The sequence below is a fragment of the Schistocerca americana genome, chromosome 11 (assembly GCF_021461395.2).
Source record: "Schistocerca americana isolate TAMUIC-IGC-003095 chromosome 11, iqSchAmer2.1, whole genome shotgun sequence".
NCBI lineage: Eukaryota > Metazoa > Arthropoda > Insecta > Orthoptera > Acrididae > Schistocerca > Schistocerca americana.
The window spans coordinates 112341145-112355058 of record NC_060129.1 but is presented as its reverse complement, the minus strand read 5'-3'; the positions used below and the strand labels follow the sequence as shown (position 1 = coordinate 112355058).

Sequence of the window (13914 nt, the reverse complement as noted above, 5' to 3'; positions counted from 1 at the left end):
TGTGTGTGTGTGTGTGTACTGATGTCAATTGCAGGTTCTAAGAAGTTTTTGGATTTTTTGCCAATCTCCATTGTGAACTGAATATTTAGATTTTTTCAAAAATGTGTTGAGTTGTCTTGTGGTACCAGTCCACATACATAGGACATCTTTTACATATCCGAACCAGTATTTGATATTTCCAGTTCAAAGGGACTCTTTACAAACAATTACATGGCTTAGCTATGGGTTCCCCTCTTAGTCCACTGATGGCTGAAATATTTATGGACCGTTTTGACAGAATATTCTAAAACAGAACCTCTGAGTGCAAATATCAAATACAGGTTCAGATATGTAGATGATGTCCTGTGTATGAGGACTGGTACTACAAGACAACTCAACACATTTTTGAAAACCTACACAGTCAACATAAAAATATTCAGTTCATAATGGAGATTGGCAACAAAACCATAAACTTCTTAGATCTCACCACTGACATCAGTACACACACACACACACACACACACACACACACACACACACACACACACAATTTAAAAATTTACAGATAAACTACAACTACAGACACAGTAATTCCTTTTTGCCCACAATACCCCATAGCTCACGAATATGCAGCTTTCCACTCAATGGTACACTGTCTCATATCGATCCCTACGTCCAGAAATGATTTTAAAACAGAGTTAGATACAATAAAATTTATTGCCACAGCCAGTGGCTACAGTCGAGTTCTTATTGACCACATCCTGCACAAGAAACAAAAGCAGAAAATTATTACACTCCTCTATGGCCTACTTGCTTCCCCATCTACTGTCTGCAAGAAATGGTGTACACAGCCATATCTAGGTGAGGTATCACAGATTGTAGACAAAGCATTGAAAGCCTGCAAATATAGGCTTTCTTACTATGTTACGAACACGACAGCCCAGTGTATTTTTAATAGCAAAGATAAGATCCAGTTATTAGCCAAAGTGAGGTATACAAAATCACCTGTTCTGATTGCGACAAATTTTACATCGGTCAGTGAGGCAGAGACATAGCAACTAGGCTGGCCCAACATGAACGCAGCTGGAGGTTGCAGAATTCTGGCTCCGCATTTGCTGAGCGTGTACTGAGCGAGGGTCACAACTACCAGCCAGTGTCCGTGTACTTCACTTGGCAAACAAAGGCCATAAACTCAACCTGCTGGAAGCCCTGGAAGTTAACAAACATCTTGCTCACAGTCCAGATCTAATCCTAAATGACCACACACAGCTCAACACTTTCCCTCTCCTAAACTTCATATAGTCATCTCTGTTGCTCATTACTTCCCACAATGTCTCTTCATACATATTCCCATTTTTCTGTATTGACTAAGTTCTTAGTTCTATTGAAGTTGTCTGTGTATTCCATATAGACTGTAGTTTCAATTGTTAAGTCCTTCTGTTCACTGGTACTTGTATTCATGTCCATGTTTAACACCTCCTGTAGTAGTCTCATCAAATATTGTTAATATTTTACTTGGTTCATTTATTTAATGCAAACTGTTACATAGCCACGGTTTTGAATGTAATGTTAATGTTAAGATGCAGTACCAACCTATTCTCAAAGACTGGATTTGCCGTTTGTTCCCTCAAACTCCTCCATTTTCTTGCATTTATTTATTTCTGTTTATCTTATTGTTGTCGCTCAAATTCCTTATGTATTCTGTAGTTACATTGATAATTGTTTCTTCTTTTAATTGGTTTGTGTATCACTTTGCATGTTTTGTACCTCTTGACTTAGCCTTGTCAAGTACTAATTTAATTTTATTTGTTTTGTTTATTAATAGAAACTTACGTAGGCATGCCGTTCCTATTTTGTGTTAAAAGTTTTTCCTGTCTACTCCATTTTTATTTATTTACTGTTCAATTTTTTTACTTTTTCATTACATTACCACCACACTGTCAAATATGTTACTTACTCTATGTTTCTGCTTGAGTCTAGATATGTTAGTTCTCTTCCAATGCCGTTTGCAAACATTGTAACTTCTTTGGTGACAATACTCGGTAAGTGTCTGAAGATGGCCTTTTATGCCGAAAAGCGATTAACAAAATAGAAATTAATACTGTAGAACAAAAGCAAACTGGTGCTGTTCATCTATTAACACAGCTAATTCATTAGCGCACTCTAACAGGTACACAATCTGGACTGGAAGACTTGCCTTTTTTAAGTGACATGACTTTGCTACACTGAGGTTATCTACTTGAAAATTACTCAAGCTAGGAACTATTCTTGACTTGAATTCTGGAATTGCTTCTTAGACGGGTAAAATTATGCCCTCCTCCAGAATTTCAAAAGCTGTTCTTCAGCCACTGTATCTGCATCTCTTCTCCTGCTCTAGTCACTTCCACACTTAATTTGTCCAATGCTGGTGTCTCTCTCTCTCTCTCTCTCTCTCTCTCTCTCTCTTTCTCTCTGTTTTTCTGTCAGTTCCTACTCCACTTCTATCGACCTTACATCTTTTTCCATTTGCAATTCTTCCTCAATCTACCTCCAACTCTTTGTCAACAGCCACAATATCCACAAAATTCTTCTGATTTGTAGGCAATGTTAGGAAAAAAAAAAAAAAAAAAAAAAAAAAAAAAACAATCTTTTGAAGTGGCCTTCACTACCAAGACACGTAATATTGTTCTAACATCACTTTAACACATACAAGTTGAATGCTAGGTAAGTGTGGTACCTCAGGGGATGAAATGAAGGTTGACAATTTCCCTATGCTCTTGTTAAGAGATTACAGGGGCACATCTGTGGACACAAACACACTATTCATTGCAACTGTTTATATTTCACAGCAGCAACAGAACTGTTAGTTCAATCCAATGTCATATATTTGGTTACAAATTGTTGGATGCCGATGATACATACAATAAAGACAGTCACGTACACACGTTAACTGGTGGGAGACCACCGATATCACTACACATATAGCTTCAGGGCGCCAGCACATATCTCGAGCAGCACCGACCCAATAGTCCTACATACCTTGCCCGTTAATTACTTTATTTATTATCTAAAATTACATTAGTATAAACTGAATGACATAATCATGTTGAATTTTTCTTTATTATCAGCATAAATCCACTACAACTTAGTTTATATCACCATTGTAGAAGCAATGTTGCGTAACTGACGCTCTGTCAATTTGCTGGGTACATACAAAAGGACACACAGACACAGCACGATTTTGCTGCTCGCTACGCATCTATCTGTGTCGGACACCAGTTCTCTAGAAAAAGCTTCGGTTGATGGGAATAAACAGTGATTCACAAGACAATCTATTTATTCTGAGATAAATCAGGCTCATTTGAAAGTAGTGTGCAAAGGTTGAGATTTGTTTTGAGAGTGATGTACACCAGATACAAACTGTTCAGATATCGAAACTCTGCGGCCTTCCTTCATTTCACTGTCTTCCCACTTTGCAGCCACCCTATAGACAACAGTATCAACAGCAAACAATCTCACTCCAGTTATTATTATTATTATTTTCAATTATTCCCATTTAAAGAGAGCGTTTGAACTTGAATTCCTTTATGATGATTGTTTGTTTATGTTTTTTCTGAGCCCAAATTTTCTTCATGTGTTCACTGTGTTGTTTCTTTCGCTCCGCTGTCCATTTGCATCCTGGTTTCTTCTGTGTTGTGGTGTCAAATTTAGGTTTTTTGATGATGTTCCTGAATTCAGTTCTATTTTCTGCATCATTTACTGTTATGTGCGCTTGTCTGAGGTCCTCTTCAACTTCCTTTATTCATTTTGTTTTTCCCCTGCCTGAGTTGATGACTTTAAGAATTCGCTTTGAAATTCTGTTTTCATTCATCCTGTGTCCGTAGAACTGCAGCCTTCTTTTCCTTATTGTATCCGTTATCATGTCTGTGTATTTATATAATTCTGATGTTGGTCTCTTCTTCCAGATTCCTTGCTCTTGTATTGGGCCAAAAATTTTCCTGAGAATTTTCCTTTCTTGTTTCTCTATTTCTTTGATTTTAGTTTGCCCACCTATTTGTGTTGTTTCAGATGCATACAGTGCCTCTGGAAGTACGACAGTGTTTAGTGCCTCAATTTTGCGTTAATGGATATGGACTTTTTGTTATAATAGTTCCACGTGAGTTTATATGCTTTCTGTAGTTTTTTTATTCTTTCCTCATTGGCCTTTAGGTTGATCCCTGATGGCTGGATGATTTCTCCCAGGTACTTAAAATGTGATACTTGTACGATTTTCTCATGGGTTGTCACAATAGGCAATTTGTCTTGTGGCACTCTTTCTACGTACTGGGTTTTCTCATATGAAATTTGCAGGCCAGTTCTTTGTGCAATTTCGTGTAACTTCTCTATGGCGTTAGAGGCTTCTTTTCTATTATTTGTGAGGATTGCAAGGTCATCTGCAAAAGCTAAACACTTCACATTGAATCTATTATCTTTTCTAAGGCCAATTTGGATTCCTTTGACTTCTTTTTCCCATGTCCTGATAATTTTTTCAAGAATGATATTAAAGAGTAATGGTGAAAGTCAGTCACCCTGTCGCACTCCAGTTTGGATTTCAAATGGCTCAGAGATATCCCCCATAAATTTGACCTCGGAGACTGTGTCAGTTAATGTCTGTCGAATGATTGCTCTTGTCTTTCTGTCAATGCTGAATTCTTCCAGCGTGTTGCAGAGCGCTACTCCGTCTATTGAGTCGTAGGCCTTTTTAAAATCTACAAAAGTGGCCACTGTGTTTCGGGTGTTTCTCATCTGCAGAATCATTTTCAGATTCCAGATCTGTTCTATGCATGATCGTCCCTTGCGAAAACCAGCCTGGTATTCTCCTCTTTGTGGGTCAGCTTGTTGTTCTAATCTATTCATGCTATTTCATTATTATTATTATTATTATTATTATTATTGCAGTTGTGCAGAATTTACACCTTTTTTTAATCTTCTCTGACCTTCCCCCCCCCCCCCCCCCCCCTCCAACTCCATTTCCACTGTAATGAATTGAAATTTGTTATACTCACTGTAACACTGGGTGCATTGAGTCAAGTAGGTCAACTGGCCTAAATCTGAAGTCAGTTACGCAGTATTAGTTATTCAACAGCAATATATTAAACCTTGAAACGAGGTGTGCACAGAGTTAGAGTAGTAGTTGTTGAAGCACGAGATGGAGACTGCTGCTGAGGTGTTCATGCACTTCTGTGAGAACACCACCACACACGGATTACACCTTAGGCACGTTCTGACTGGCTGACTGCTGCCTACGAGAGGCAATGCTAGGGAAAAGCATATGCCGCGTCGCCAATCCCTCCAGCTGTTACTGCCAACATACGAATGCCGGTAGTCTCGTTGCTTCTTTATTCTATCAACTCCTCATCTGGCCTCACGAGGCTGAGCGAAAGCTGTTCCAGACCTCCCTACCTCGGGGAAAATCTGAGGAGGTACCGCAAAGAGAATCCAGGTTCTCCCGCACCAAAGACAGATGCGCTAACTGTTTGGCTAGGGATGTATTGTTTAGTATTTGACTAGTGTGTGGTATTTTAGACTGTCAGTAGTACTTGCCACTTAAGGTCGGACAAAAGCCCCTGTGATGTTTACGAGCAGAATTCTGCACACCATTTTAGATTTTGCATTCTGTCACAAAGGCACCTCAGTTTATGAACACACTCTCCCTCTCACATCAGTCAATAGATCGAGTCCCACTCAGAGAATGCTACTGTTCAATTCTTTGATGCAAAATCGAATCCGGAGTGGGACCACTCTCATTAAATGAAAGTTTAATCAACTTTATTTGCTGCTCTCCTAACAAAGAGATATTATACAGCTATGCTATAAGAAACGAGATATGCAGAGACATATTTTGAACTTATGGTGCAGGATCTTACCGTAAAGGGTGCGAAGAGCCTTCTGAGGAAGTTGCTCCCTGAAACAGAGAAAAAAAACTTTCTAGAATCTGGCGACATACCTACAACCACATAGATAGTCTGGAAGACACTGTACAGTGCATGGCAGAGGGAGAGAGATTTGACCAAGTTCCCAAACTGGTGTGGCTGCCCTTCCCCTTCCTGACACATTTTTCCCCAAATGGAAGGTATTGTGAATCACAATGTATCAAGACAACAGATGGTCATGGAAATATAAACAGTAGCCTTCTGTGCACACGGCGTCAACCTCGTTAAAATGCTTCTCGCTGCACCACCACACCATCCTACAGAGTTTACAGGCTGAGAGAGAGGTAGTAGCAGCCAACTTCCGACTGACAATATCGTGATGATATGTAGATTTCAGCTTAATGTTTAATGTCTCTTAGACTTTAAGGGTGTCTTCCTGTATGTTCTGCCTTGAAATGGGAGGACTATCATTGAATCCCCCTGAATCTACATCTACATAGATACTCTGCAAATAACATTTAAGTGCCTGGCACATGGTTCATCGAACCACCTTCACAATTCTCTATTATTCCAATCTCGTATAGCGCGCGGAGAGAACGAACACCCATATCTTTCCGTATGAGCTCTGATTTCCCTTATTTTATCACGGTGATCCTTTCTCTCTATGTAGGTCAATGTCAACAAAATATTTTCGCATTCGGAGTAGTAAGTTGGTATTCGGAATTTCAGGAGATTATGTCCAACCCAAATCCTGTATCATTTTAGTGACACACCCTCCCATATTTCGTGATAATATAAAACGTGCTGCCCTTCTTTGAACGTTTCTGATGTACTCCGTCAGTCCTATCTGGTAAGAATACCACATCATGCAGAAGTATTCTAAAAGAGGATGGACAAGCATAGCGTAGGCAGTCCCCTTAGTAGATCTGTTACCTTTTCTAAGTGTCCCGCCAATAAAACACAGTCTTTGGTCAGCTTTCCCCACAACATTTTCTGTGTTCCTTCCAATTTAGGTTCTTCATAATTGTAATTCCTAGGTATTCAGTTGAATTCACGGCCTTTAGATTTGACTGATTTATTGTGTAACCGAAGTTAAACAAATTCCTTTTAGCATTCGTGTGGATGACCTCACACTTTTCGTTATGTAGAAGCAACTGCCAATTTTCGCACCATTCAGATATCTTTTCTAAATCATTTTGCAATTTATTTTGATATTCTGATGACTTTATATTAGTCGATAAATGACAGCGTCATCTGTACACAATCTAAGACGGCTGTTCTGACTGTCTCACAAATCGTTTATATAGATAAGGAACAGCACAGGGCCTATAACACTACATCGGGGAATGCCAGAAATCACTTCTGTTTTACTCAATGACTTTCCATCAATTACTACGAACTGTGACCTTCCGGATAGGAGTCACACACAGAGTCGCATAACTGAGATGATATTCCATAAGCACGCAATTTCACTACAAGTCGCTTGTGTGGTACAGTGTCAAAAGCCTTCCAGAAATCCAGAAACACGGAATTAATCTGAAGTCCCTTGTCAATAGCACTCAACACTTTATGCAAATAAAGAGCTAGTTGTGTTTGACAAGAACGATGTTTTCTAAACCTGTGTTGACTGTATGTCAATAGACAATTTTCTTCAAGATGTTCGAACAAGTAATGCTGCCTATTTTTAAGCACAACCAGATCTGAGTATCATTCCAGGTAAGGAAATTATTACTACAAGGGGTGCCTATAAGTTATCGGATAGCTTTTTAAAAAAAGGGAGAAGAAGAAGTTATATTACACACACACATTAAAAAAAAAAGTAGCTCACATATTACGAGGTGCTAGTATTGACCAAAACAAGGCAAAAATATCCAGTAAACATGTGCTGTAAAACGCATAGCTTAAGAAGCAAGAGCACTTGTAGTTTCACTCCTGTGAGTAATATCTCTTCTACTGCAAACTCTTTGCTATTATGAATGACCTACAGAATGCAGTAAACAATAAGGACACATTGCTCTCTTACTGTCCATGGAAACATCTGTTAGTGTTATTATTATAACACATTTTCACAATTCTGGGCAAGAGCAATGCATACATTAGTGCTAGTGAAACCAGTTTTTGTTTTAATAGGCTTGTGAAATGCTAGTTTCCGGAAAAGACTGATGAATAACTGCACAGACGGTACCCAGCAGTCCGGATATTTGCCAATATACAAGACATGGGCTTCACAGATGCTTCCATTTGCTAGACCACAACAAATCATGACATCTGCTATTACCCACGTGGAATGACAGACTTCCGTTATTCTGATAAGTTCAAAGACAAAACTAATATGTAAAACAATTTCTCAAACTTTTCAAAACATTAACTGGTTACTTTAGAACTTATGTATGTGCCACAATTACTCAGAACTGTGTACGACCAAGCGTGGTGGCGCAATGGTTAGCACACTGGATTTGCATTTGTGGGGACAACTGTTCAAATATTTCGTCTGGCCATCTCGATTTAGGTTTTTGATGGTTTCCCTAAATTGCTTCGACAAATGCTGGGATGGTTCCTTTGAAAGGGCACGGCCAATTTCCTTCCCCATCCTTCTCTAATCCAAGCCTTACTCCATATCTAAAGACCTTCTAGTTGACGGGTTGTTAAATGCTAATCTCCTCCTCCTCCTCCTCCTCAGAATTGTGTATGTGGTGTACAGTAATAAACAATTGTCTAGGTACCACATTGCGATATAAGATCATAGAGCTACCTTTCTATACTATACTCCAATTTCAGGGCACTCGAACCTTTGCTGCATTGCATTTCTCGAATATGCAGCAATCGGTACAAAGAAAGGGTTTTGCACCAGGTGGAGGGGTGGGGGTGGGGGAGAAGGAAGTCTGCTGGCAAAAAAATATTTTATATGTTTAATTAGTGGATCTATGAAAATTCACTTTCTGAAAAATGTGCAAATGGTCCAGATGGAAGCTGGCCACAGTTGTCAACAATAACAAAAAACAACGAATAACGAGCTGAAAGCACACACTGAGTACCCCCTTCTGTGCACAGGCACATTACTGATGCCTAGTGCTCCTGGGTGGATCAAGCAGTTCAGAAGTGCTGTCCATTCTGTACATCAGTAACGTCTCTGTCCAGTTCCCTAAGTCACTCGTTCTACCGCCAGACGGCAACAGAACTAGAGCTGTTAAGTTCGTGGCGAATCATCGTGTAATTCTGTATCTCACAATTATTCACGTGCCAGTCCTCTTCAATCGTGCTGCACGTAGCATCAACACTTTCTGAAACGATGACCAATTTTGGATGAGCTTTACAAAATTCATCACTGATTGAAACATGACCCCGTGGACTTCTTCGTACCGATTCCAAATAATCTTTTCTGAAGGTGGTTGCTTACCAAAAGTTGAATGAAATGAACCAAGGTTACTGAGTTAAGACTTTAAAAGTATCTCAAGAAAACAAAAAATTATCTGACAACAATCTTCATGTAAATTTTCCATTTTTTTATGACAGTTTTTTTAAATGCTTATTGCAAAAAACTAAGTCAGCCAGTTTCTGAATTACCATTATTTAACAACAGAAAATTACAAATCTTCAACATCAGCAATCATCATCATCATCATCATGTTGTACAGTTTCCAGTCACTGGCGGGGTCTGGTTTGGAACAAAGGCCTCTCCACTGTTCTCTGTCTTCCCAGAATCTCTCTGGTCATCACATATTACTTTCTGATTATTCTCGTATCATCCATTCTCTGAACATGTCCGTACCATCCAAGTCTCAAATCCTCTATCACAGAGATCAGAACTGGATGTTGCATGTTACATACTTTATAAATCGAGGTGGCTAGTGGGCTTCCATCCACGAGTATGGCGAGACTCAGAAGGGTGACATTGCAGTCGATTCGTGCTCACCGACTCGTTCCCTCTTACTGAGCTGTGCAGAAGTATAAGGCTAGCCATTACTCATTGTCAATAGCGAAGATGAGTACACGATCTTGCTTCTCTAAAGCACCACTGACAAGGGGAAATGACCAAATGTCAAGATCAGATGGCCTTCACAGAAGCTGTGTTTCATGAGACTGTGGAGCATGTAAGACAAAATTTAACTGATGCACAGTACACATTTGTATATGTGTTCCATTACAGATGGGGTGAAGTACAATATAAGTTTCATGCTATAGTCGAGAAGAAAAATATACAAATTTTGTTGAACAAAAACAAAATGGTTGTAGTCCTGCCTACCGTATTTACTCGAATCTAACAAGGGGAGGCCGCCAATTATGAAATTCGGATTCGATTCATACTGCGCATAGTAAAAGCTTATGGCCAGAGGTGTAATGTGGCAAAGCACCAAGATGCACTTCTCAGCCGTTGTCGAGAAAATCGACAGTTAAAAGAAACCGTTGCGGTGAAATACTCTCGACGATTAATAATTTTCTACAGCGTCGTGGTGCAGCGGTAAGCGCTCGGGTTCGTAATCCGAAGGTCGCCGGATCGAATCTCGCGCCATGCAATTTTTTTGAATTATTTGTTTTTTGTAATTCAAATGCTTATGCATGTTGGTGAAGGCGGATCGCTCTCCAATTGTACCGCCTCCATTTTTCCGTTTTTTTTTTAACAGGGTGTACCAAAGCTCTCCCGTCCGCACTGATTTTCGACAATGTTATAAGTTGCGCTAGGGACCGCATCTACCTTCTTTCGAAGTTAACAGGCAACTACGCTGTTATGCGGCGGCTCATTTCGGCCCATTCAACATCTGTCATTCAAGTGTAACGAGCGAGTAACGGAGTTTATATTTCATACCTGCCACAGCAAATTTGTGTTCTTGGGGTCTCTATTCTAATTCGAACGTTTGACTTGCGCTATACGTATTCGTTTCGGAATATCGTTTCTACGTCTTCTGTTAACTATATGTGGTTAACATTATGAAGACAATTAATAACATTTGTGAAATACAACTTTGTTTGCGGAAAATATAATGATGTCGCCAGTTTTTCCACGACAAACGACTTTCAACAACTTATTATATGCATAATTGTTGCAACTGATTGCCAGGAATTATATATATATATAAAACAAATACTAAAAAAAAAAAAAAAGTTGCATAGCGGGAGATTCGATCCGGCGACCTTTGGATTACGAACCCGAGCGCTTACCGCTGCGCCACAACGCTGTAGAGAATTATTAATCGTAGAGAGTATTTCACCGCAACGGTTTCTTTTAACTGTCGATATTCTCGACAACGGCTGAGAAGTGCATCTCGGTGCTTTGCCACGTTATACCTCTGGCCATGAGCTTTTATTATGCGCAGTATGAATCAAATCTGAATTTCACAATTGGCGGCCTCCCCTTGTAAGCCGCACTTTTTTTCCGGTTCTTGCCGCATCAACAATTTCCCCATCAACCAGGTGCTGCTTCCTGCAGCACGCATCCTTCATTGGGCCAAAAAGTTGAAAGGTGCGACATGTGGACTATTGGGTGGATGAGAAAAAAAGTCCACTGAAGTTTCGAGAGCTCCTCTCGGGAAGCCAGACTTGTGTGAGGCCTCGCATTCACACGGAGGAACAGGAGTTCACTCGCATTTTTGTGGCAACAAACGTGCTGAAGTCATTCCTTCAATTTTCTGAGGGTAGCACATAGTTGATTGTTGCACTACGAGGAAGGATATCAAAAACGATAAACCCTTCAGAATCCCGGAAGACCGTCGCCATGACTTTACCAGTTGAGGCAGCAGCTTTTTCTTCGGAGAAGAGGTAGTGTGACGCCACTCCACGGATTGACATTTTGTTTCCGGTTCAAAGTAATAAAGCAACGTTTCATCACCTGTGACAATGCCCGACAAAAAATTGTCACGATCAGCCTCGTAATGCGCAAGCAATTCCACACAAGTTGTTCTTTTGTGCTCTTTACAGTCTTCTGCTGGGCACCGAGAAACCAAGTGGGCACACACCTCCGAGTACCCCAACTGGTGGACGAGTGGATCTGCACGACCGACAGAGACATCCAGTCGAGCAGTGAGGTGTTTGTCTGTGACCTGTCAATCTCCTCAGTTGAGAGTGTCCGCGCATTCGAGCATTGCAGCTGTGCACTGCCGGCCGCCACGTGCGAGATCGGACAGGTTTGCGCAACCTTGTAGTGACGATGACAGACACTTTGCCCGACGACACACCACGCTCTCGTTGACTGACAGCTCTCCGTAGACATCTGCGAGCTCCTACGAGTATGCGATGCTCTCGTTTTCCACAAAATGAAACTGAATGTCAGCTCTCTGCTCTGTTACAGATATCATTTTGAAGACTACATACACGCCGTCACCTATCGGAACTGCACAAAACTGTAGGAGCTGAAGCAGGAATATTCCACAATGTCTCACAACAAATACTGCATTTTTTCAACCAAATTTGTTAAAAAAATGTGTTTCATTACTTACTGAAAGTCCCTCATTTAGCAGCTTCAACTGAAAGTGTCACTGAAACTATTTCACGGCATACATGGACGCACAGACACACTATTATCGTAACAATTTTCATTTATACGAATAAAGAATCAGATGTAAAACAATTGCAAGACCAAACACTGTGAACTGAATAATTTTTATAGCTACATAAATATAAAATAACATAAAAATTGGAAAAAAATATTGTAAGTGTAGACTCACCAAGTCCACGAGGACGGGTTCGCTGGATTCCACATATTCGACATACGATGCATTTGCCTGTAGAAAAAGAGGAAAACTTAACTAACCGACACCTGTCTGTTAAGGTAAAAATACAAACTGTAAAAGTAACCAGTATGTGCTTCCATTACACTACTCGCGTAAGATGGACACCAGGTGATCTATTATTAATGCAGATTAATATACAGTTTCTGATGTTTTTGAGGCACAATTGAAAAGGCTCTGCGAGAGTTATGCAGAGGATATCTACAAAGACAATGGCATACTGAATGATAGTGCAATCAATTCTACAATACTGCTTCATTAGGAAGAAGGAAAAATAACAGACATCAAAGTAATGCAGAGATACACAACAAGGATGACAACAGGTCTGTGAGGAAAGTGTGACAGGTATCTTTAAGCGACTTCAGTCGGAAATGTTCAAAGGAAAGGCAACACTGATCTTACTGTACGACTGAACCGATACTCAACACAGGCTGTGTAAAATTCAACTGTCACCATTGTATATCCCGTTTAGAGAGCACGGGTATAACATCTGTGCTTAGTGTGTGCATAAGGACAGCTGCTTGCCCCTCATTCTGTATGCAGTTGGCATAGGAGAGAAAGTTATTGACACTGGTACACACTACACTCCACCACATGCTGCACAGTCGAATGCAAAGTATCTGCACAGGTGCAGATGGATGGCACATTCTTTCAGATTTCCAGTCTTCACAAGGATGGGAAATCTGAAAACATCCCAGCAGTATCCAGAATGAAATTTTCACTCTGCAGCGGAGCGTGCACTGATATGAAACTTCCTGGCAGATTAAAGCTGTGTGCCAGGCTGAGACACAAACTCAGGACCTTTGCCTTTTGTGGACAAGTGCTCAGGACCTTTGCCTTTTGTGGACAAGTGCTCTACCGACAGCTACCAGAGCACGACTCATTACCTGCCCTCACTGGTTCACGCTTTCACGAAAGGCAAAGGTCTCGAGTTCAAATCTGGGCCCAGCAAACAGTTTTAATCTGCCACGCAATTTCCTATCAGCACACACTCCGTCGCAGAGCAAAAATTTCATTCTGGAAAAATCCCCCATGTTGTGGCAAAGCTATGTCTCTGCAATATTGTTTCTTCCACGAATGCTAGTCTTGCAAGATCCGCAGGAGTGCTTTTGAGAAGTTTGGGAGGTAGAAGATGAGGTGCCTGGCGGAAGTAAAGCTGTGAGGACAGGTTGTGAGACAGGGTCAGGTAGCTCAGTCGGCAGAGCACTTGTCTGCGAAAGGCAAAAGCCCGAGTCCGAGTCTCAGCCTAGCACACAGTTTTAACCTTCCAGGAAGTTTCATTTCATTCCAGTAGTATATTCACAGCAGTAACACCCCCCAAC

General features: G+C 40.5%; 1 protein-coding gene across 2 annotated transcripts in view; it reads right to left on the bottom strand.

Moving 5' to 3' along the window:
- Positions 1–13914, bottom strand: part of LOC124553975 — a 186533-nt gene that overhangs the window by 49668 nt on the left and 122951 nt on the right. The window contains exons 8-9 of one of the 2 annotated variants that reach the window (XM_047127999.1): positions 12530–12586; positions 5865–5902 (exon numbers count right to left, since the gene is read on the bottom strand). In XM_047127999.1, the coding sequence (XP_046983955.1) occupies positions 5865–5902; positions 12530–12586 (95 nt within the window). The remainder of the gene's footprint in view (positions 1–5864; positions 5903–12529; positions 12587–13914) is intronic. The other variant, XM_047128000.1, reaches the window with a different exon arrangement.